Consider the following 25724-nt stretch of genomic DNA (forward strand, 5'->3'; position numbering starts at 1 on the left):
GGCCACCAGTACCTTGGTTTACCAAAAGACTCGTGTGATTCATTTACTTGTGAGTAACCAGACATCCCCTGCTACGTCCAGGCGCGCAGGGCCCTGCCATCGCCATACCCTGCACAGACTCCAAAAGGTATATAAAGAGTTAAAAAACCACTGGGTCAGGCTCTTTTTTGCTGCTTTAAACTGGGGTCCAGTTATGGATTTATAGGTATTGGTATTGGTGCACTAAACAGTGCCTACAAGTAGTATTCAACCCCCTGCAGATTTAGCAGGTTTGATAAGATGCAAATAAGTTAGAGCCTGCAAACTTCAAACAAGAGCAGGATTTATTAACAGATGCATAAATCTTACAAACCAACAAGTTATGTTGCTCAGTTAAATTTTAATAAATTTTCAACATAAAGTGTGGGTCAATTATTATTCAACCCCTAGATTTAATATTTTGTGGAATAACCCTTGTTTGCAATTACAGCTAATAATCGTCTTTTATAAGACCTGATCAGGCCGGCACAGGTCTCTGGAGTTATCTTGGCCCACTCCTCCATGCAGATCTTCTCCAAGTTATCTAGGTTCTTTGGGTGTCTCATGTGGACTTTAATCTTGAGCTCCTTCCACAAGTTTTCAATTGGGTTAAGGTCAGGAGACTGACTAGGCCACTGCAACACCTTGATTTTTTCCCTCTTGAACCAGGCCTTGGTTTTCTTGGCTGTGTGCTTTGGGTCGTTGTCTTGTTGGAAGATGAAATGACGACCCATCTTAAGATCCTTGATGGAGGAGCGGAGGTTCTTGGCCAAAATCTCCAGGTAGGATGTGCTATCCTTCTTCCCATGGATGCGGACCAGATGGCCAGGCCCCTTGGCTGAGAAACAGCCCTACAGCATGATGCTGCCACCACCATGCTTGACTGTAGGGATGGTATTCTTGGGGTCGCATGAAGTGCCATCCAGTCTCCAAACGTCACGTGTGTGGTTGGCCTCAAAGATCTCGATCTTGGTCTCATCAGACCAGAGAACCTTGAACCAGTCTGTCTCAGAGTCCTCCAAGTGATCATGAGCAAACTGTAGACGAGCCTTGACATAATGCTTTGAAAGTAAAGGTACCTTACGGGCTCGTCTGGAACGGAGACCATTGCGGTGGTGTACGTTACTTATGGTATTGACTGAAACCAATGTCCCCACTGCCATGAGATCTTCCCGGAGCTCCTTCCTTGTTGTCCTTGGGTTAGCCTTGACTCTTCGGACAAGCCTGGCCTCGGCATGGGTGGAAACTTTCAAAGGCTGTCCAGGCCGTGGAAGGCTAACAGTAGTTCCATAAGCCTTCCACTTCCGGATGATGCTCCCAACAGTGGAGACAGGTAGGCCCAACTCCTTGGAAAGGGTTTTGTACCCCTTGCCAGCCTTGTGACCCTCCACGATCTTGTCTCTGATGGCCTTGGAATGCTCCTTTGTCTTTCCCATGTTGACCAAGTATGAGTGCTGTTCACAAGTTTGGGGAGGGTCTTAATTAGTCAGAAAAGGCTGGAAAAAGAGATAATTAATCCAAACATGTGAAGCTCATTGTTCTTTGTGCCTGAAATACTTCTTAATACCTTAGGGGAACCAAACAGAATTCTGGTGGTTTGAGGGGTTGAATAATAAATGACCCTCTGAATAAACTTTTCACAATTTTAAAAAAAAAAAAAAAAAAAGGAAATAACATTCTTTTTTGCTGCATTTCACACTTCCAGGCTGATCTACAGTCCAAATGTCACAATGCCAAGTTAATTCCGAATGTGTAAACCTGCTAAACCTGCAGGGGGTTGAATACTACTTGTAGGCACTGTATTATCCTTTGATGATTAGGTTATTTAACCTGTACTGCATTGTTTGTATTCCAGTGCTTTTTTTGATATGAAGTAAATTGCTTGATATTCAAATATTATACAGAACCAATCCCTGTGAACTTTATGGAAAATTTATTACATATATTCTTATAGGAAGACCAACTGGGTATTGCTTGTTGTCTTTGGTGTCTTATTACACTCTGTGCACTTTATTATGTTTTGCTATTGTTGTTTTTAACATTTTGTACACAAATAAAATTGTTTTTAACTCTTTATATACCTTTTGGAGTGAGTGCCTTTTATGGCCAAGCTTCTTGCTCTTCTTGTCCAAAAAGGATGAGCCCGGACTGCTGCCCCGAAGGGGCTCAAGGGAGGGCTACATGACTAGGAGGGATGCCAGGCCATAGGGTTAATAAGGGGTTAATGGAGAAGTCAGTTTGGGCGCGAAATCTGGGGGTGGTGCTAAGGGTCAGCCAGGATCAGGGGTCAGTGTGATTGGTCAGGGGGTGGTGCTATAGGGGGTCGTATATAGGGCAGGTCAGAGGGGGGTGGGCCATTCCTACCTGGACAGTGACTGTAATCGTTGTGTCTGGATCCGGAAGATGGAAGACTTCATGGCACAGATGAAGAGGATGGCGGAGCAGCGTGGACAGCGGTGGATGGACGAACAGCTGCAGCGATGGACCGGCGACGGCGCGGAAGATGGGACCCCCCTGCCTCCGAAGCGGCAGCGAAGAACGCGGCCTCCGGAGCGCCTCAGCCCTGAGATGACGCCGAGGAGCCGGCAGCGGAGACGGAGCCCAAGTGGACGTGCGGCGGTGGATCCGGGAGCCGGGACGTCGCGAGGCCCCGGCCGGAAGTCGGGCCGCGGGCACCAAGGCAGCGGGGCGGTGAGCGACATGGCCGGCCTCCCCTCCTCTTCCGGTTTGCGGCGCACTGTGGTGACGCGCGCGTCGCGGCCGCGTGACCCGGCGCGGTCACCTGACCCGGCGCGGTCACCTGACCCGGCGCGGTCACGTGACCCGCTGCGCTCGCCTGGCCCGGCGTTCCCTTGTGATCCGGCGGGCTCACCTGACCCGGCATGCTCACCTGACCCGCCGCGGTCGCGTGGGTCGGCGCGGTCACGTGGGTCGGCGCGGTCACGTGGGTCGGCGCGGTCACGTGGGTCGGCGCGGTCACCTGACCTGGCGCGGTCACCTGACCTGGCGCGGTCACGTGACCCCTCGTACTCACCCGGCCCGGCGCGTCCCCGCGATCCGGCAGGCTTGCCTGACCTGGCGTGGTCACCTGACCCGCCGCGGTCGCGTGGGCCGGCGCGGTCGCGTGGGTCGGCGGGGTCGCGTGGGTCGGCGGGGTCGCATGTGCCAGCGGGGTCACGGGGGCCAGCTGGGTTGCGTGGGCCAGTGGGATCGCAGGGCACGGATGAGGCCGCAGTGGCAGCGGCAGCACAGGCCAGGAACCGAGCGGGGCCTATGCAGGAGCATAGGGTCCCAGTGCCGGCGGGGGATTCCATACGGAGACGGCCCGGATCAGCGGGGCCCGGCCTTTTGTCACAGAGGATGGACAGCGACGGGACGGCGTCGGGGTCCGCTGGAGCGCGCGGGGATGCCGGACGGCATGCCCCAGGCGGAGATTACATGGAGGCGCCAGCGTCTGGATCGTCGCGGACAGCGCGGAGGATGTGTGGTGCTGCGGGCGGACGGGGTCTAAGGTCGAGTCTGCCGGACGGCGGGCTCCCTGGGCCTGGGTCCAGTGAGGAGGATGATGCCATCTTGGAGGAGGACGTCGCGGAGGACGACACCGGGGACCATATCGTGGATGTCGGCGAAACGGCTGGAGTGCGACGCGGAGGACATGTGACGGCTGTTTCGGGATCTTCTCGGAGTCAGCCTGGTAAGACCACAGTTTTTCCTATTTCTCGTACACCTGGTTTGGCTATGGATGGTGTGTCTGGCGATATGGATGGCGTGCAGGGCGTGAATGTGGTTGGTGGTACGGGTGGTTTGCTTGGTGGCCCGAGTGGTGGGCAGGTCATGAATGCGGTGCCGGGTGACGGCAGTGTGGCATCCGAGTTGTTGAGGTTGGTCAGGGGTTTGTTTGCCCCTGTGGGGGGCCCTAGCATGGTGTGGCAGGGTGCGACGGGGCAGGATGTTGTGACTCCTGCGGCTGGAGGGGTTGCCAGTGGCAATGTGGTTGGTGAGCCGGTGGTGGCGGCTCCCGCGGCCGCAGCTGCGGCTCCCACTGCCGCAGCTGCGGCTGCGCAGTGGATATTGTTCGCTTAGATGACAAGGCGAGAGGGGAAGTGTATGTCTGCTTTGATGGGCCGTTGGGGGCGCATCTGAAGCAGGAGACCAGGGAAAAAATATGGAAGGATGAATATGTTGAAATATTCTCATTGCTTCCGTTGGAAAAGTTTAATCTGGATCGGGTTAAACCGGACGAGAGCAAAAAGGACGAGGAAGAACGGCGGCGTTATCGCCTTATTCCTCGCACTTTTCAGAATTGGTTGCAGGCCTTTGTGATACTGGCCAGTGTGGTGGGGGAAAAGGCTCCGGATAACTGTTCGGCGCTTTTTTGCTATCTGGATTCCATTTGTGAAGCGTATAGGACCTACGGGGGGACTGCTTGGCTACGGTATGACGAGCAGTTTCGCCAGAGGAAAGCGGTCAGACCCAGTTTACGGTGGGACCACAAAGAAATCAGTCTATGGATGCGACTGATGGCTGCGCCGAAGTCGGCATCGCAGTCCTTTCCAGGGGGTACCGGCGGGGGATCATTTGGCACCCCGCCGGGGCCCAAAAAGGGCGTTTGCTGGCAGTTCAATGAAAAGGAATGCCGATTTGGTTCCTCCTGCGGATTCAAGCACGAGTGTTCGGGCTGTGGTGGCGCCCACAGTTATCTCAAGTGCTTCCGGAAGGGAAAAGGGAAGGCCGCAGAGTCTTCGTCAAAAAGGGAGGACCCCGGTGAGGGTAGATCGGATGGCGCCGTTTCTAAGTAGATACCCGGATCGGGTGTCGGCGGAATTGTTGAGTGAAGGTTTTAGTTTTGGTTTCAAGATACCGTCAGTTGTTAAGACGGGAGAGATTCGTTTAAAAAATTTACAGTCGACTCGCCTACATGGTGAGATTGTTGCAGATAAGTTACAGAAGGAGGTGGAACTAGGACGGATGGCGGGGCCTTTTGATGCCCCTCCATTGCCTGACTTGGTGGTGTCCCCGTTGGGGTTGGTCCCAAAAAAGGAACCTAACAAGTTTCGGCTCATCCACCATTTGTCCTATCCTACTGGCAGGTCGGTGAACGACGGTATTGATCCTGAGCTGGTTTCAGTATCGTATGTTCGTTTTGATAAGGCGGTGGAATGGTTTAGGAAGTTGGGTTGTGGTTCGCTTTTGGCGAAAACGGATATAGAAGCGGCCTTCCGCCTGTTGCCGGTGCACCCGGACAGTTTTCACCTGTTGGGGTGTTGGTGGGAGGACAAGTTTTATGTAGATTGTTGTTTGCCTATGGGCTGTTCAATTTCATGTTCCTATTTTGAGAAGTTTAGTTGTTTTTTGGAATGGGTAATTAACCCCTTCACCCCCGGCCACTAAAACACCCTAATGACCGGGCCATTTTTTGCAATTCTGACCAGTGTCACTTTGACAGGTTATAACTCTGGAACGCTTCAACGGATCCTGGCGATTCTGAGATTGTTTTTTCGTGACATATTGTACTTCATGTCAGTGGTAAATTTAGGCCGATATTTTTTGCGTTTATTTGTGAAAATTTAGGAAATTTGGCGAAAATTTTGAAAATTTCGCAATTTTCAAACTTTGAAAATTTATGCCCATAAATCTGAGAGATATGTCACACAAAATAGTTACTAAATAACATTTCCCACTTGTCAACTTTACATCAGCGCAATTTTCGAAACAAATTTTTTTTCCGTTAGGAAGTTAGAAGGGGTCAAAGGTCATCAGCAAATTCTCATTTTTCCAACAAAATTTACAAAATAATTTTTTTTAGGGACCACATCACATTTGAGGTGACTTTGAGAGGCCTAGGTGACAGAAAATACCCAAAAGTGACCCCATTCTAAAAACTACACCCCTCACACTGCTCAAAACCACATCCAATAAGTTTATTAACCCTTTAGGTGCTTCACAGGAACCAAAGCAATGTGGAAGGAAAAAATGAAAATTTTACTTTTTAACACAAAAATGTTACTTTAGCCATAAAATTTTCATTTTTACAAGGGAGAAAAGAGAAAGTACACAATACAATTTATTGTGCATGTTCTCCTGAGTACGCTGATACCCCATATGTGGTAAAAATCAATTGTTTGGGTGCACGGCAGAGCTCGGAAGGGAAGGAGCGCCATTTGAATTTTTGAACGCAAAATTAGCTGCACTAATTAGCGGACGCCATGTCGGGTTTGAAGACCCCCTGAGGTGCCTAACCAATGGAGCTCCCCCACAAGTGACCCCATTTTGGAAACTAGAGCCCTCAAATAATTTTTCTAGATGTTTGGTGAGCACTTTGAACCCCTGGGGGCTTCACAGAAGTTTATAGCGTTGAGCCGTGAAAAGAAAAAAAATTTTTTTTACCACAAAACGGTTGCTTCAACTAGGTAGCTTTTTTTTTCACAAGGGTAACAGGAAAAAATGCACCATAAAATGTATTGTGCATTTTCTCCTGAGTACGCAGATACCTCATATGTGGTGGAAATCAAATGTTTGGACACACAGCAGTGCTCGGAAGGCAAGGAGCGCCATTTGAATTTTTGAGTGCAAAATTAGCTGCACCTGTTAGCGGACGCCATGTCGGGTTTGAAGACCCCCTGAGGTGCCTAAACAATGGAGCTCCCCTACAAGTGACCCCATTTTGGAAACTAGAGCCCTCAAATAATTGTTCTAGATGTTTGGTGAGCACTTTGAACACCTGGGGGCTTCACAGAAGTTTATAGCGTTGAGCCGTGAAAAGAAAAAAAATTTTTTTTACAACAAAACGGTTGCTTCAACTAGGTAGCTTTTTTTTTCACAAGGGTAACAGGAAAAAATGCACCATAAAATGTATTGTGCATTTTCTCCTGAGTACGCAGATACCTCATATGTGGTGGAAATCAAATGTTTGGACACACAGCAGTGCTCGGAAGGCAAGGAGCGCCATTTGAATTTTTGAGTGCAAAATTAGCTGCACCTGTTAGCGGACGCCATGTCGGGTTTGAAGACCCCCTGAGGTGCTTAAACAATGGAGCTCCCCTACAAGTGACCCCATTTTGGAAACTAGAGCCCTCAAATAATTGTTCTAGATGTTTGGTGAGCACTTTGAACACCTGGGGGCTTCACAGAAGTTTATAGCGTTGAGCCGTGAAAAGAAAAAAAATTTTTTTTACAACAAAACGGTTGCTTCAACTAGGTAGCTTTTTTTTCACAAGGGTAACAGGAAAAAATGCACCATAAAATGTATTGTGCATTTTTTCCTGAGTACGCAGATACCTCATATGTGGTGGAAAGTAATTGTTTGGGCGCATGGCGGGGCTCAGAAGAGAAGGAGCGCCATTTGACAGCAAAATTGGTTGGAATCATTAGCGGACGCCATGTCACGTTTGGAGACCCCCTATGGTGCCTAAACAGTGGAGCTCCCCCACAAGTGACACCATTTTGGAAACTAGAGCCCTCAAATAATTTTTCTAGATGTTTAGTGAGCACTTTGAACACCTGGGGGCTTCACAGAAGTTTATAGCGTTGAGCCGTGAAAAGAAAATTATTTTTTTTTACCACAAAACGGTTGCTTCAACTAGGTAGCTTTTTTTTCACAAGGCTATCAGGAAAAAATGCACCATAAAATGTATTGTGCATTTTCTCCTGAGTACGCAGATACCTCATATGTGGTGGAAAGTAATTGTTTGGGCGCATGGCGGGGCTCAGAAGAGAAGGAGCGCCATTTGACAGCAAAATTGGTTGGAATCATTAGCGGACGCCATGTCACGTTTGGAGACCCCCTATGGTGCCTAAACAGTGGAGCTCCCCCACAAGTGACACCATTTTGGAAACTAGAGCCCTCAAATAATTTTTCTAGATGTTTAGTGAGCACTTTGAACACCTGGGGGCTTCACAGAAGTTTATAGCGTTGAGCCGTGAAAAGAAATTTTTTTTTTTTTACCACAAAACGGTTGCTTCAACTAGGTAGCTTTTTTTTCACAAGGCTATCAGGAAAAAATGCACCATAAAATGTATTGTGCATTTTCTCCTGAGTACGCAGATACCTCATATGTGGTGGAAAGTAATTGTTTGGGCGCATGGCGGGGCTCAGAAGAGAAGGAGCGCCATTTGACAGCAAAATTGGTTGGAATCATTAGCGGACGCCATGTCACGTTTGGAGACCCCCTATGGTGCCTAAACAGTGGAGCTCCCCCACAAGTGACACCATTTTGGAAACTAGAGCCCTCAAATAATTTTTCTAGATGTTTAGTGAGCACTTTGAACACCTGGGGGCTTCACAGAAGTTTATAGCGTTGAGCCGTGAAAAGAAAATTTTTTTTTTTTACCACAAAACGGTTGCTTCAACTAGGTAGCTTTTTTTTTCACAAGGGTAACAGGAAAAAATGCACCATAAAACGTATTGTGCAATTTCTCCTGAGTACGTAGATACCTCACATGTGGTGGAAAGTAATTGTTTGAGCGCATGGCGGGGCTCAGAAGAGAAGGAACGCCATTTGACTTTTCAAACGCACAGACGCAGTGCACTGATCGGCCGCTGCAGGACGCACGGTCGGATGCGATAAAAAAAAGCGTCGGGGATACGTAAAAAAAAAAAGTCACGCCAAAAATTGAACATGGATGCAGATACGTTATGTGCATCCCTGATCAGCGCTTGGCGGGATGCACGGACGGATGCGATTCAAAAAGCGTCGCAAATACGGAAAAAAGTCACGCCAAAAATTGAGCAGGGATGCCGATCCGTTATCTGCATCCGTAATCAGCGCTCGGCGGGACGCACGGACGGATGCGATACAAAAAGCGTCGTGAATACGGAAAAAAGTCACGCCAAAAACTGACCACGGATGCAGATCCGTTATCTGCATCCCTGATCAGCGCTCGGCGGGACGCATGGACGGATGCGATACAAAAAGCGTCGTGAATACGGAAAAAAGTCACGCCAAAAATTGAGCAGGGATGCCGATCCGTTATCTGCATCCGTAATCAGCGCTCGGCGGGACGCACGGACGGATGCGATACAAAAAGCGTCGTGAATACGGAAAAAAGTCACGCCAAAAACTGACCACGGATGCAGATCCGTTATCTGCATCCCTGATCAGCGCTCGGCGGGACGCACGGACGGATGCGATACAAAAAGCGTCGTGAATACGGAAAAAAGTCACGCCAAAAATTGAGCAGGGATGCCGATCCGTTATGTTCATCCCTGATCAGCGCTTGGCGGGACGCACGGACGGATGCGATACAAAAAGCGTCGGGGATACGGAAAAAAAAGTCACGCCAAAAATTGAGCAGGGATGCCGATCCGTTATCTGCATCCCTGATCAGCGCTTGGCGGGACGCACGGACGGATGAGGTGTAAAAATGGACAGGGGATACGGAAAAAAAAAAAAAGTTATACTTACAGTACCCAGAGGACTAGCAGGAGGATTACTGACCAGAAGAGCTGCAGAGGAACAGATGGCAGAGAGATGGACAGCTTTACAGGAGCAGCAGGCAGATCAGCAGAATGCCCAGGAAGGACCCAGCGATGGACGCAGATGTGATCGGGCCGGTGAAGACAGGTAAGAGGACGTCGGGGGAGAGCAGAGGGGGAGAGGGGGGGTGAGAGAAGAGGGGGGGTTGAGAGCAGAGGGGGGGGAGAGCAGAGGGGGAGGGGGGAGAGCAGAGAGGGAGCTGCAGAAGCAGAATAGAGATAATGGGGGAGGCAGTCAGATCGCGGGGGGAGCAGATCGGGATGTCAGGGGGGGGGGGGTTGGGGGGAGCAGATCGCGGGGGGGGGCACGGCAGGGGCTATCGCGGCAGCGCGCAGGGGCACCACGGGAGCGCGCACGGGCACAGTACTCACGTGCAGCAGCAGCAGCGGTGACCTCAGCGATGGCGATGGCGGCGGCGGCGGCAGCAGCAGCGGTGGCGTGGTACTACAAGTACCAGCCACTGCACGCTGCAGACATGTTGAGGGAGGGCTCGCAGGCCAGCACAGGCCTGGGGAGGGCGGCCACCGGCAGATCAGACCGCCCCACTGCACACTGATTGGAGCGATTGCGCGTCATAGCACGATCGCTCCAATCAGTGCTGCAGGGGCTGGGGGCGGCATGTTTGAGGTCCACCTATGATATGCTGCAGCAGCTGCGGCATCTCATAGCTGGATCTCACAGGATCGCACTAATTCGGGCATTATTTTTGCCGAAATTAGTGCGATCGATGTGGTTGGCGGTTCAGATTTGAACAGCCAATCACATCGATCGTCGATAGGGGGTGGCGATGCCGCCCCCCCTGGGGTCAAGCAAAGGTCCCCTGCTGTAAGAAACAGCAGGGGACATCATTTGAAAGCCGTTGCTATGGCCACGGCAATCAAATGAAGTTTAGGTCGTAAAATTACGTCCCTGGTCGTTAAGTCACGTTAAAATAGGACGTAATTTTACGGCCCGCGGTCGTGAAGGGGTTAAGGAGGAGGCGGGCCTAGATTCAGTGTTGCATTACTTGGACGACTTTTTGTGCATGGGACCTGCTGGATCCTCGCAGTGTTCCCTTTTGCTTCGGACAGTGGAGCAGGTTGCTCGCCGCTTTGGCGTTCCGTTGGCGCCTGAAAAAACGGAGGGTCCGGTTACTGTTTTGAAATTCCTGGGTATCGAGCTAGATACAGTTGCCATGGAGTGCCGCTTGCCGGAGGACAAGCTGGCGGATTTGAGGCGTTGCGTTCAAGGGGCCATTGAGGCCAAGAAGATTCGTTTACGGGATTTGCAGTCCCTGTTGGGAAAGTTGAATTGTGCGTGTAGGATTTTGCCGATGGGAAGAGTTTTTTCCCGTCGCTTGGCTCAAGCCACTACCGGTGTGTTGCACCCTTTGCATTTTGTGCGTTTGAAGGTGGAGCACAAGGCGGACCTGAGCTGTATAATGGACGGTCATTGTGGCTTCGTGAGGTGGTGTCCAATGAGGAGTTGGTCCTTTATACGGACGCGGCGGGATCCAGTGGTTTTGGTGCATATTTTGGGGGGAGATGGTGTGTCGGCAGGTGGCCTGATTCGTGGCGGGTTTCCGGTCTGACTAGGAATTTGGCCCTGTTGGAACTTTTTCCTATTGTCGTGGCCATAGAGGTTTGGGGACAGGATTTGAAAGACAGAAAGGTGCGTTTCATGTGTGACAACCTGGGGGTCGTTCAGTGTGTTAACAAGTTGACAGCTGATTCCCCCCCGGTGGTGGATCTCTTGTGTCATTTGGTGTTGAAATGTCTGGAGTTGAACTTGTGGGTCTGCGCTGTACATGTGCCGGGGGTGCTGAATTCCGTGGCTGATGCTTTATCTCGCTTCCAGTGGGACCGCTTTCGAATGCTGGCGCCGGACGCGGAGCAGCAGGAGACCGTGTGGCCCGTCTGGTTGTGGGACCTGGTTTGCAGCCGGCCTGGAAATTGATCAGACATTCGGTGGCACCCAGTACGTGGCGCAGCTATAATGCAGCGTGGGACCGTTGGCTCGAGTTGGTTGATGAGGTGGGAGGTGATGTACCTGAAGGTGACAGAGTTTATTTAGTTTTGTTCATGATGGGCAGGGCAAAGGAAGAAGGCCTTTCGTGGTCGGCGGTTGCGGGTAGGTTGGCGGGCATTGCTTTCTTTTTCAGGTTACTGGGCTGGAAGGATGTCACTAAGGATTTCTGGGTGCGCCAGGCGTTGAAGGGTTACCGCAGGGCGGGGGCGCGCCGAGACCTTCGGCGCCCGGTGTCTTTTGAGCTGCTGGGCAAGCTGTTGTCGGTTTTGCCTCGGGTGTGTTGTTCGGAGTATGAATGCCAGTTGTTTGGGACCGCTTTTGTTTTGGCCTTCTTTGGGGCGTTCAGAATTAGTGAATTGGTGAGCAGGAACACGAGGAGTCACGGAGGTTTGTTGTTGGAGGACGTGGCATGCGGTATGGATGCGGTACGGTGTTGCTTGAGACGGTCAAAGACGGACCAGCTGGGTAGAGGTCGGGTGGTGGAATTGTGGGGTGTACCTGGTTTAGCGGAATGCCCTGTTAAATGGCTGTCGGCGTTTTTAGAAGTGAGGGGAACTCGCCCGGGGTCCCTTTTGTCCCACCAGGACGGGTCAGCCTTGTCCAGTTACCAATTTGTCTGTATCTTTCGGAGGTGCCTGCAGTGTTGCGGTCTCAACGAGGCTGAGTTCGCGTCACATTCCTTTCGGATTGGGGCTGCGACTCAGGCGGCTCGTTGGGGCCTGGGCGCGCAGGCTCTCCGTAAGATTGGTCGATGGGACTCGGCCAGGTTTAGATCTTACGTCCGGCCGAACTTGTTGTGAGATATTGGTGGGGGGGGGGGTCGGGGGCGGTATTTGTTTGGTACTCATTACCCCCCTTTTCTTCCACGTGTCCCCCCCCGTGTTGTCACCTTTTGTTTTGTAGGTTTACCATTATTGGTGTGGGTGCTCGGCCACTCATACGTGTATTGGGGGGCGTTTCGTGCGGGAATACGACCGGACGGCCGTCAGTTGGGGGTCCCCAGGGAAAAGGCGACAGTGCGATGGATCGGCATCAGGGGTATGCTGTGGAGTGAGGTGTTGCCTACCTGGCGCCACCATTCACAGTTGGATAGAGCACCGGACGTGGTAGTACTACACGCGGGTGGGAATGACCTGGGTCTCCGGGCTTCCAGGGACCTGATACAAGATATAAAGTGTGACTGCCTGCGGCTCCTGTCCTCCCACCCGGGTCTAGTAATCGTCTGGTCTGATATGGTTGCGCGGCTGGCATGGCGGCACGCCAGGTCGGTGGAGGCAGTTAACAGAGCACGAAGCAAAGTGAATCGGGAGATTGGGCGTTTTATTTCCCGGGTCGGGGGTGTCTCGGTTCGGCACCCGGAGTTGGAAGCGGCGTCCGCCGACTTGTTGCGGCGGGACGGGGTCCATTTAAATTCGGTGGGAAATGATATTTGGGCCTTAGGGCTTATGGAGGGGGTCGAGAAGGCTTTGTTGGTATGGGAGGACTCGTGCGCACAAGGGGTCATGCGCACTCGCGGTGGCGGAAAGGAGGGGGGTGTCTGAAGGTGGGGGTTTGCACAGAGGAGAGGACGGAACCCAGTGCCGGAGCGGGTTACCTCTAGCGGTGCAATTGTTTGGTAAACGGGTCCTTGCTGGGTTGAGTCTCAGCGGGACATAGTGTGGGCAACATCTGGCTTGGGCTCTCGAGTCGGTGTGTTGCGCCTGAGGGTCAGGAGGTGGGCTGATGTTGCAAGGAACATTTTGGTTAACCTTCAGGTACCCCCCCCTCCTTTTTCGGGGGTTCTTCAATGAAGAATTGTATTGATACATGGCTTATGTTTCTGTTACTAATAAATGGGGCTGCTGTGGCCTTTATATCCAACGTCACGCAGTGTTTGTGTTTATTTTAGATAAGAACCCTGGGGGGTAGGGGGCTGTTGGGTGAAGGTCAAGGCCTTTAGTCAGACATTCCGGAGTCAAGGAAGAGCCCGGACTGCTGCCCCGAAGGGGCTCAAGGGAGGGCTACATGACTAGGAGGGATGCCAGGCCATAGGGTTAATAAGGGGTTAATGGAGAAGTCAGTTTGGGCGCGAAATCTTCTGGGGGTGGTGCTAAGGGTCAGCCAGGATCAGGGGTCAGTGTGATTGGTCAGGGGGTGGTGCTATAGGGGGTCGTATATAGGGCAGGTCAGAGGGGGGTGGGCCATTCCTACCTGGACAGTGACTGTAATCGTTCCCGCCCGCCCGCCCTGATTGTGGATTCGACATCGACGAAGAAAAGGAGGAAGATCGTATTTGTCGCAGCGGCAGAAAGGAGGGGGGTGTCTGAAGGTGGGGGTTTGCACAGAGGAGAGGACGGAACCCAGTGCCGGAGCGGGTTACCTCTAGCGGTGCAATTGTTTGGTAAACGGGTCCTTGCTGGGTTGAGTCTCAGCGGGACATAGTGTCGGCAACATCTGGCTTGGGCTCTCGAGTCGGTGTGTTGCGGCTGAGGGTCAGGAGGTGGGCTGATGTTGCAAGGAACATTTTGGTTAACCTTTAGGTACCCCCCCCCTCCTTTTTCGGGGGTTCTTCAATGAAGAATTGTATTGTTACATGGCTTATGTTTCTGTTACTAATAAATGGGGCTGCTGTGGCCTTTATATCCAACGTCACGCAGTGTTTGTGTTTATTTTAGATAAGAACCCTGGGGGGTAGGGGGCTGTTGGGTGAAGGTCAAGGCCTTTAGTCAGACATTCCGGAGTCATGTGTTTTGCTTGACGTGTGCACCCCCATCTTATAGTCATTACCTGAATTTTTTGGCTGTGCATTCTAAAGTTGTTGTTTATATACCCTGCACAGAGACACTGGGCCCCGGGGCAACCATCCATACCCACGGAGGGGTTAACATCCAGCTGCCATTACATCTCCCCCGGGCATCCCACAACAGCAGCGGTGGTGGTGTCCCACTCCACCACACACCGTGGGTGGCGTCACGAACCAAATACAGTCTAGGCCGTACAACTACGTCCCCCTTTTCATTCGGCGTGTCCGCGTGACCCCCGGGTCCGGAGGATCCCTCGAGCCACGCAGCGGGTGCGGATCTGAGCAGCAGCCGCTGGCACGGGGGCGGCACAGGTTTAGGGCTACAATTTGGGCACTCAGCCTGTGAAAGGTTCGTCATGACTGAAAGGTTCACCATGAGGATATGTCTGACAGATCCTTATGTACTACACCACATAGGAGAGCTGACAGATCCTTATATACTACACCACATAGGTGAACTGAAAGATACTCTATACATTGCACCACACAGGGAAGCAGACAGATCTCTATATACTACACCACAGGAGAGCTGACAGATCTTCTATATTCTACACCATACAGGAGAGCTGACAGATCTTCTATATTCTACACCATACAGGAGAGCTGACAGATACTCTATATGCTACACACAGGAGAGCTGACAGATCTTCAATATACTGCACCATACAGGAGAGCTGACAGATCCTCTATATACTACACCACACAGGAGAGCTGTCAGGTTCTCTATATACTGGACCATACAGGAGAGCTGACAGATCCTCTATATACTACACCACACAGGAGAGCTGACAGATTACTCTATATACTGGACCATACAGGAGAGCTGACAGATTCTCTATGTACTGCACCATACAGGAGAGCTGACAGGTTCTCTATGTACTGCACAATACAGGAGAGCTGACAGGTTCTCTATATACTGCACCATACAGGAGTGCTGACAGATTCTCTATATACTACACCACTCAGGAGAGTTTACAGATCCTCTATATACTACACCAGACAGGAGAGCTGACATATCCTCTATATACTACACCACACAGGAGAGCTTGACGGATCCTCTGTGTTCTACACTACAGGAGAGCTAACAGATCCTCTGTATACTACACCTCAGGAGAGTTGAGAGATCCTCTGTATTCTACACCACACAGTACAGCTGACATCCTCTATATACCAAACTAAAGAGGAGAGCTGACAGATCCTCTGTATACTACACCACAAGAGAGCTGACACATCCTTTGTATTCTACACCACACAGGAGAGCTGACAGATTCTCTGTATTCTACACCATGCAGGAGAGCTAACAGATCCTCTATATAATATACTCCAAAGGAGAGCTGACAGATCCTCTATATATTATACCCCAAAGGAGAGCTGACAGATTCTCTATATTCTACACCACACAGGAGAGCTAACAAATCCTCTGTTTACTACACCGCACAGGAGAGCTGACAGATCCTCTGTACTCTACACTATGGGTCCCCAATTCCAGTCCTCAAGGGCCGCCAACAGTGCATGTTTTCAGGATTTCCTTAGTATTGCACATGTGATAATTTAATCACCTACACAGTTGATGATTCCAACACCCATGCAATGCTAAGGAAATCCTGAAAACATGCACTGTTGGCGGCCCTCGAGGACTGGAGTTGGGGAACCCTGCTCTACACCATACAGGAGAGCTGACAGATCCTGTGTATTCTACACCATGCAGGAGAGCTGACAGATCCTCTATATATTACATTACACAGTATATATGATGCTACATTACGCAGAATATATCATGCTATCGATTGTAGTAGATATTACAGGTTAGCTGACATTCTCTTTTTTTGGCCTCACTTTGCATATGACAGCTTATACAGATATGAATAATCTGAATTCTTCACTATGAACTCCATTATGGTCACACTCTGTAGAAGAGGCCTCCACCAGTGGAGCAGACCATTCATGGGGAATTCTATTTCTATTGCACCTGTCACTTTTTGGACATCTACTGGTCTCACACAGAAGTAAGTCTCTGAGTTATTGAAGCCTTTGATATCTCTCGCTTCTGATCATTTGTGTTTCTGAAGGTTGTGTTATGTCCAGGATTCTAAGAGGTTAGACCTAGGACCATGTTCTTACTGGTACATATCTGCCAGAATCCTATCTCCATCAATACTTTCAGATGGCGCCTGGAGAAGTATGCGGAGAGTAGAAGAAGATCTCAACCGTCACTGTCACTTACCTTCCTGTCCTGACATTTGGAGATGTTCCAGCAAATCACACCCAAAGATTTTGTCTTTGACGCTCCTCTTCTTCACCCTCTGCCTTGCTTTCATGGCTAGTGACATGGCTATAGACCTAGACCCCTGGCTTCCTGGATAGGTTGACCTCTCGTGTATTTAGTGCATCCTCGTCACCTGCTGCTTCGTTTCAGTCATCTTACTTTTGGGGCAAATGAGATGCACAACTTAATACTGCGCAGGATGTGGTTCTGGTGGAGGAAGCAGCCGTGTCACAGTGGCGATTACTACCCTGAAGTGATGAGCGTTGCACCAAGCTCCAGCCCCTTTTCAGCTTTGAATGTAATGATCAGAATTTAGAGGAAGCCTGAGTTACTGTCTGAGAACCACATCCTGTGCAGAGCATCAACCCAACCGCAGAACATTGTAAGAGTGAGAATTGAGGAGCAGGTTGTTCTGTAGCAAACAAGGCTCTTCATGACCCATCCCAGTAATGCCACCATCAGGGTAAGACTCTGGTGTCTATGCCAGGAGAAGTCAAATTGTAAACTATATCCTAGACACACAAAGTCCTAAGAGTGGTGCAGATGGATGGGTTCCCTAAGGGCGGCTTTGCATGTTGCGACATTGCACGTGCGATGTCGATGGGGTCAAATCGAAAGTGACGCACATCTGGCGTCGCAGTCGATATCGCAACGTGTAAAACCTTTTTGATACGATGAACAAGCGCAAAAGCGTCGTTATCGTATCATCGCTGCAGCCTCCGACATTTCCATAATGCCGATGGTGCGACAGGTACGATGCTGTTCTTCGTTCCTGCGGCAGCACACATCGCTGTGTATGAAGCCGCAGGAGCGAGGAACATCACCTTACCTGCCTCCTGGCTGCAATGAGAAGGACGGAGGTGGGCGGGATGTTTACATCCTGCTCATCTCCGCCCCTCCGCTTCAATTGGCCGCCTGCCGTGTGACGTCACTGTGACGCCGCACGACCCGCCCCCTAAGGAAGGAGGCGGGTCGTCGGCCAGAGGGACGTCGCACGGCAGGTATGTGCGTGTAAAGCTGCCGTAGCGATAATAATCGCTACGGCAGCTTTCACTAGATATCTCACGTGCAACGGGGGTGGGACTATCGCTGCAGCATCGGTAACACATTGTTACCGATGTCGCAACGTGCAAAGCCCGCCTAAACCTCTGCTGGAGTATGGTCACACATCTATAGTCAGACACAATAAAAAAACAGATACAAGATGCTTTTACATCCCAGGCTGTGTGATTTATAGACATTGAACTTCAAGTATTAATCAGCTTTGTACAAGAATTCCCTGCAATGACAAGAAAACCACCCAGACCTGACATAAATACCATCCATAGAAAATCTATACAGCACATATAAATAGCGCCCGTAGAATCTTCTGACAAGAAATTTACACTAATATGTACACATCCTGGTGAGGGGGTAACCCTCAGAAAATAAAGTCCACATGTCGAGTTCTCATCTCTCAGGGGTGGCCCAGGAAGGCTTCCATAATAGGACGTCGTCCCACCACATGACTGATATTATGGGCCAGAGCGTTTGTTGGACGTCACCCACATGTATGCTATAGAGGCAGGGCGCGCAATAGGGTTCACATACCATAGAACGAGGGGTCACGTGCAGCAGATACTGGGATTGTGTGTCATGCAAGGTGGGCACTGTGCCATAGGAGGGTTCACGTACCCTAGAACGAGGTTTCACTTGCAACAGATGCTGGGATTGTGTGCCATGTAAGGTGGGCACTGAGCCATAGGAGGGTTCACGTACCATAGAATGAGGGTTCACGTGCAGTAGATGCTGGGATTGTGTGCGATGTAAGGTAGGCACAGTGCCATAAGAGGGTTCACGTACCATAGAACGAGGGTTCACATGCAGCGGATGCTGGGATTGTGTGCCATGTAAGATGGGGGTACTGTGCCATAGGAGTGTTCACATACCATAGAATGAAGGTTCTCGTGCAGCAGATGCTGGGATTGTGTACCATGTAAGGTGGGCACTGTGCAATATGAGGGTTCATGTGCAGTAGATGCTGAGATTGTGTGCGATGTAAGGTGGGCACTGTGCAATAGGAAGGTTCATGTGCAGTAGATGCTGGGATTTGGTGCGATGTAAGGTGGGCACTGTGCTATAGGAGGGTTCACATACCATAGAACGAGGGTTCACGTGCAGTAGATGCTGTGATTGTGTGCCATGTAAGGTGGTCACTGTGCCATAGGGGGGTTCATGTACTGTTGAATGAGGGTTCACGTGCAGGAGATGCTGGGATTGTGTGCCATGTAAGGTGGGCACAGTGCCATAGGTGGGTTCACGTGCAGTAGATGCTGGGATTGTGTGCCATGTAAGGTGGGCACTGTGCGATAGGAGGGTTCAAGTGCAGTAGATTCTGGGATTGTGTGCCATGTACGGTGGGCACAGTGCCATAGGAGGGTTCACGTGCAGTAGATGCTGGGATTGTGTGCCATGTAAGGTGGGCACTTTGCGATAGGAGGGTTCAAGTGCAGTAGATGCTGGGATTGTGTGCCATGTACGGTGGGCACAGTGCCATAGGAGGGTTCACGTGCAGTAGATGCTGGGATTGTGTGCCATGTAAGGTGGGCACTGTGCATAGGAGGGTTCACGTGCAGTAGATGCTGGGACTGTGTGCCATGTACGGTGGGCACAGTGCAATAGGAGGGTTCACGTGCATTATATGCTGGGATTGTGTGCCATGTAAGGTGGACACCGTTCCATGGGAGGGTTCACGTGCAGTAGGTGCTGGGATTGTGTGCCATGTACAGTGGGCACAGTGCCATAGGAGGGTTCACGTGCAGTAGATGCTTGGATTGTGTGCCATGTAAGTTGGCACAGTGCCATAGGAGGGTTCACGTGCAGTAGATGCTGGGATTGTATGCCATGTACAGTTGGTCGACACACTACAAGGAGTGATGACTATAGAGGGAACTCGTATGATGGAGGCACCTTCTCTTGTACAGGTCGGCTATATTTCTGATGGAGGCAGACTAGTTGTTTGCATTCTCCTCGTTCAAGCTGACATTTCACAATGGTCCTGTACTGAGTCACGCTTCCTTCCGCTTCTTGGATGCAATAGAAAGAGAAAACCTTCTACCATGGGGGCAATATACTTACTGTAGATTCACAGAATTATACAGCCACAACGGGGGCTTCCCGTTCATAGCACAACATGTTCATATTGCTCACATTTATTAGGCCAGGATGGACTGCACTGGTGAACAGTTCAAAATATCCACAAGGGCACAGTCTATTGTTCACACATCACAAGTAAATCAGTGCCAATGGCAAATGTTCACACCCACTGAGGAGGTGTCAGCAGTCATGAGTGAGGTGGTGGGACTCATTGGGGGTGATCCAGGACATGGCTCCTTCCATATTCAGCTCCCCACTTTGAGACCTGCACATATGGGGATATTATCAGATCTTCATCATTTAATGATGGTAGGAAGATGCGAATGGTATGAAAAAGTTTAGCCTGGTTAGTGGCCATATGATGTCCTCGCAGTGTAACCATGAAGAAGACTGCTTATATATATCATGTACCCACAATGTTAGCACCTCAGAGGGCTAAAGGGTCACAGTTATACCAAGTGTCCTCGGCCATTTATATAGATCCCATTTGTGGTTGGCTTGGCTCGAAGAGTCCCATTTTCCTGATAAAAATGGCTCATGCCTTGCTTGATGAATGGCTGGGTGGATAAGACTCCTGTGCTCCCTCTGTCGCTTAGCTCAAGTTCCTTCTCCTCTAGAGGTTCGTTCTCTGCGTCCTCTTCCTCCTCCTTCACGTCCTCATCAGGAACTGTGGCCAACAGATCAGTCTGAGTCTCTATCTCCCGGACAGTTGTCAGCGTGGAGTAGCTACGTCTGTCCACCTCTTCTCCCTGATGAGCAGGAACACATGAGTAATGCGGTCAATATTAGACATACACTCACATCACATCATACATCAGGACCGACGCCATGTTGGGTAGCTTCGTTCTGGCCATGGGATGGTTGAACTGTAACTGGACCGCCAACATAACATGGGTTTTGGGAAGAATGTGGCATTCCGATCATCTACATGACAAACTATACCGACCCATGGAGAAATTATAGTCAGCTTCTCTTCTTGCTATTAGCACTGACCAATTGAAGTCCAGATCACAAAAATCTAAAGAATATTAAAATAATAAATGCAATGACAGTGGCCTGTGGTAGAGCCATGAGCGCTCACTTGGATCATCGTTCACAGCTGCTCCTTATGGACTTCTGCTCCTCATTGCATAGTGACATGGGTATGGTCCCTGTACCTAGTATGGCAGATGAGGGCCCCATCAGTGATACATCAGAAAGGGGTCCACATTCCTACATTTGGGTCCTACACTGTCTGTTTCATCCCTGCGAATCAATCCTAGCTGCAGCTATCACTGCCCAAAAACATTGACCAACAAACTAACGTGACCAACCATTAGTGTCCTTAATGCAGCAGCCAGGGTCACCTATCTGGCTAATCGTTACTTGGATGCTTCTGCTCTGTGCCAGTCATTGCACTGGCTGCACATACATCATGGGATCCCATTTAAATTGCTTGTTCTCACCCACAAAGTTCTCCACATTGCGGCACCCCCTACATCTCCACCTGCCTCTCTATCACCACAAAGCTCTCCACAATGCGGGACCCCCCTACATCTCCACCCTGCTCTCTGTCTATCACTACAAAGCTCTACATACTGTGGCACCCCCCTATATCTCCACCCTCATCTCTGTCTATCACCACAATGCTCTCCACAGTGCAGCACCCCCCTACATTTTTACCCTCATCTCTGTCTATCACCACAAAGCTCTCCACACTATGGCACTCCCTACATCTTTACCCGCATCTCTGTCTATCACCACAAAGCTCTCCACACTGCGGCACCCCCTACATCTCCACCCTCCTCTCTGTCTATCACAACAAAGCTCTTCACAGTGCAGCACCCCCCTATATCTCCTTCTGATCTCTGTCACCACAAAGCTCTCCACAGTGCGGCACCCCCCTATATCTCCTTCTGATCTCTGTCACCACAAAGCTCTCCACAGTGCGGCACCACCTACATCCTCACCCTCCTCTCTGTCTATCACCGCAAAGCTCTCCACAGTGTGGCACCCTCTACATCCTTCTCTCTGTCTATCACCACAAAGCGCCACACACTGCGGCACCCCCTATATCTTCACCCTCAACTTTGTCTTTCACCACAAAGCTCTCCACAGTGCGGCACCCCCTACATCTCCACCCTCATCTCTGTCTATTACAGGGGTGGGGAACCTCCAGCCCGCGGGCCGTATGCGGCCCACAATGACATTTAATGCAGCCCCCGGGCAGTCGCGCTTTTGCCAGCCGCCAGCCCTTTAAAATTCCAGTGCGTTCTGGGTAGATGCTAGAATGTACGGGCTTTTTCCAGATCCTGATTGCAGCCTGTACTAGAATGTACGGGCTCTTTTTAGGACCTGACTACAGCCCGTACATTCTAGACTGAACTCGGGACTGTGCTCGAGTGCTGAGGGTTTACCTTGTGGGCGGGATAAACAGCGCGCTGTGCTCCAGTCACAGCAGAAGAGGTGCAGCAGATGCCTCCCTGCTGTACATGCCTCCCGGACCTTTGCGGCGTGACTCCTCCTCCCCTTGTACTGTGAGTATGCAACCCATCACTGCCCCCCATCATATGCTGTGTACCCCCTAGTACTGTGTGTTGCCCCAAGTGCTGTGTACCCCCTAGTACTGTGTGTAACCCCTCAGTGCTGTGTAATCTGTGCAGCCTCCTAGTGCTGTCAGTGCTGCTACATAGTGCTCTCCCTGCTGCCTGCTAGTGCTGTCACCTAATGCTCTCCGTGCTGCCTTCTAGTGCTGTCACTGTCAGTGCTCTTTTTACTGCCAACTAGAGCTCTTTGTGGTGCCACCTAGTGCTCTCTGTGCTGCCACCTAGTGCTTTTTGTGCTGCCACCTAGTGCTCTCTGTGCTGTCACTGTCAGTGCTCTTTGTGTTGCCACCTAGTGCTCTTTGTGCTACCACCTACTGCTCTTTGTGCTGCCACCTAGTGCTCTCTGTGCTGCCACCTAGTGCTCTGTGCTGCCAACTAGCGCTCTGTGCTGCCAACTAGCGCTCTGTGCTGCCAACTAGCGCTCTCTGTGCTGCCAACTGGTGATCTCTGTGCTGCCAGCTAGTGCTCTCTGTCCTGCCACCTAGTGCTTTTGTGGCGCCCTGGACAAGCCAGGTCGCCACAGAACAACACCAACACACCCCACACTCCCGGTCAGGCACACCGAAGTCAGACAAAAACCCTTGTTGCCTTCCTCCAGGGGCTGATGTTCACACCAGGGGGTGGGACAGGCGGTTGGTCCCACCCACTGAGGAGTACACAGTCCTGGAGGCAGGAAAAGAGAGAGTGGAGTTTTGGAAGTGAAAGTGAGAGGAAGGAAAGTGGTAGAGGAGCAGACAGAAGTGGTCCGGGTGTGTGGCCCGGACGGATCAGCAAGGCTGGCAGACGGTGGTGACCGTCTGCAGGAGTGGCCTATTGGAGCTAGCCGTAAGGACCGTGACGGGCGGTGGTCCGGCGGTACCGGACCGGTACGCAAAGAGAAGCCAGCACCATCCGGCAGGGGCTTACGGACCCCGGCAAGGCTAGGAGTCGCCGTGAATTTGCCAAATTCGTTAGCGAAGGGAAGCTCCTGGGTTTCCCAGCAGGCAAGTCCCGTCAGAAGGCAACCGTCCAACCGAGAGAGGGAAACACAGTCACCGCCAAGGCTAAAGTTCCCAGAGCCAGAGCCTGCAGGCAAAAGGGGCTCCTTCAGCACCCATCCAAGCTGGGGAGCGGGTTACCGGTGGGAACCCATTGGAACCGTACACGTTACACAGGTGCAGGGAAAGGCAGTCACCATCAACCTGCCGGGAGGAGAAATACCGCAGCCGTCTGTGGGACCCGTCCATCCAGCCGTGTGTTTTACCGAGAACTGTGTCCTCATCATTGGCTGAGTGAGTACCACCGTGCCGTGCGGCACAGCGCTGCCCCCGCGACCCTGCACCTCGCCAGGCCCCGTAACCCGCCTGCCATCCATCCCTACCCCATCACCGGGCCCCGGGACAACCAACCCCCTACCCACGGAGGGGAGAACTAACATCCAGGCTGCTCCCAGTCATCGCTCCCGGGATCCCCATCCAGAGCAGCGGTGGTGTCACCAATATCACCACAACCGTGGGTGGCGTCACGGACAATAACCAAATCCCCACAATCCAATCCCCACCCTTTTCACTCACGGGCGAGGAGCGCCGCTCGAGTCCCCGGGATCCGGCCCACCGCTCGAGCCACCACCGAGCAGCAGCAGCCGCAGCAGCAGCGGCCGGACCCGAGCAGTGGGAGAGCGCAGCGCCCCCTCCTCCGCCGGCGACAACTTGGCGTCACGAACAGGATCTTACCGCTCTGCCGTCTGGTAAAGGTGCGCCTTGTTACCGCCGGAGGTGTCCGGACGAAAAATTGGAGAGGCCACCATTTTGGGCGCGAAGAATTCCCGCTCGAGCGTCTCCTCGAGTAGTGGAGGCGCGAAGGCCGAAGCCCCGCCTCTGTAGAGGAGGAGCCGGAAAGAGACTAAGGGGGACTAATGGCGTCTGGCCGCATGTAGCTCGCGGCTATACGAGCAGGGACGCCAGGACCCTGCGGCCATTTACTGGTTCCTGGAAGAGACCGCTGCTAAGGATGCTGAGTCCGACCGACAACACCGTGGTCCCCGCACCTGGCACCGCAGCGTGGGTGGAAGTCCGGACCGTCCAGCTAAGCAGCCGTCTGCAGGTCCGCATGCAGCTCCTCTTGGAGGAGTGGGAGGCCGACATGGCGGAAGTGGTGGCGGCCATACAGAGACGCGAGGTGGAGGGAGTCTTGGAAGGGAGGGTAAGTGACCCACGCCCCTGTACCCCTAGTGGGTCGGTCATCGCAGCCGAGGGACCCGGTCCATACCCGCTCGCCCTTCTACCTCCCCCGCTACCCGTGTTGGCTGCTGCTGCCCCGCCACTAGGCCCGCTACCACCACCACCGGTAGCGGTACCCTGCCAATCAGCCCTGGCGGACCGACCTGCAGCAGAAGCTCGTGACCGCCCTGATCCGCTTCCATGGAAGAAGCCGAAGGCTGAGCCCATCAGCAAAGATGCACCGGAGGCACGGCGGGGATGCAGCTGCCAGGAGGCAGAGCAGGTCATGTCACAGCGGGGTCCCTCATTACCAAAGGTACTGGTCCTAGCCGGCACGGGGGGACTCCGGCTGGGCCCGTCCCCCACACCGCCTGAACCGGAGCAAGCAGAAAGTGCTCCGCACTGGGAGCGGCAGCAAAGGCAGCTGCGTCGTGGGATTGCTGATTAAGAAAGAAAAGTTAGAGCATGGTAGCGGTTCCCGGTTACCTTGCTGTCGGTCCCCATTGGGACTCTACTGACGTTCCAGACGGCCCTCAAGGCTAAGGAGTCCGGTTGGAGGAGCAGTCATACCCGCATGATCGGCAGCTGAAAATGGAGTCCTGTGGGACAGTGTCACCCCTCTGTGTGGGTGGCATTGGGGGCTCGTGCTGTTCAGTGGTGGACTGCGGGAAAGCTGCGGAGGAAGTTGTACTGGAGCCAGGTGTTGTGGATGGCCCCTGGGACCCAGCTGACGGTCCCCGTCGGGACCCTACGGCAAGTCTCCGTTGGGATCCTACAGTTTTGTTTGTGGTAGCCCGTTGGCTACGAAGCACTGTTGTTCACCTGATTGAAGCCTTGATTTGCACCGGTCGTTGCCGGCAACTGGTCCCCGCTGGGACCCCTTACAAACCACTGCGTAGAAACTACTACGGACAAGCCCGAGAACTGGCAGAGCAACCACGAACTTGTGGTATGTAAATAAAAATATGTTTTAGGCCCCCTTCACACGTCCGTGATACACGTGCGTGTTTGGTCCGTTTCCGTATATACCGGAGACACGGCCAAACGTGCACCAATGTTAATCTATGATTGTGGTCACACGTCCGTTATTTCATTATGTCCGTGTGTGCGTGTCCGTGATCCGTATGTGTTTGCGTTTGGCACGGATGCATGTCCGTTATCTGCACGGAGCACGCACATGTGGACACAATGAAAGTCTATGGGTATGTGCACACACGTTAGTAAACACGTATGCATATACCTATAGTCCGTGTCCGT

General features: G+C 51.9%; 2 protein-coding genes across 2 annotated transcripts in view; both read right to left on the reverse strand.

Moving 5' to 3' along the window:
* Window positions 1–16737, reverse strand: part of ARHGAP30 (Rho GTPase activating protein 30) — a 185571-nt gene extending 168834 nt beyond the window's left edge. The window contains exon 1 of the mRNA XM_075329994.1: window positions 16508–16737. Within this exon, the coding sequence (XP_075186109.1) occupies window positions 16508–16613 (106 nt within the window). The 5' untranslated portion in view covers window positions 16614–16737. The remainder of the gene's footprint in view (window positions 1–16507) is intronic.
* A 2354-nt stretch (window positions 16738–19091) lies between these two features.
* Window positions 19092–25724, reverse strand: part of NECTIN4 (nectin cell adhesion molecule 4) — a 189890-nt gene continuing 183257 nt past the window's right edge. Inside the window, exon 9 of the mRNA XM_075330589.1 lies at window positions 19092–20433. Within this exon, the coding sequence (XP_075186704.1) occupies window positions 20134–20433 (300 nt within the window). The 3' untranslated portion in view covers window positions 19092–20133. The remainder of the gene's footprint in view (window positions 20434–25724) is intronic.

Source organism: Anomaloglossus baeobatrachus, chromosome 12 (assembly GCF_048569485.1).
Source record: "Anomaloglossus baeobatrachus isolate aAnoBae1 chromosome 12, aAnoBae1.hap1, whole genome shotgun sequence".
Taxonomy (NCBI): domain Eukaryota; kingdom Metazoa; phylum Chordata; class Amphibia; order Anura; family Aromobatidae; genus Anomaloglossus; species Anomaloglossus baeobatrachus.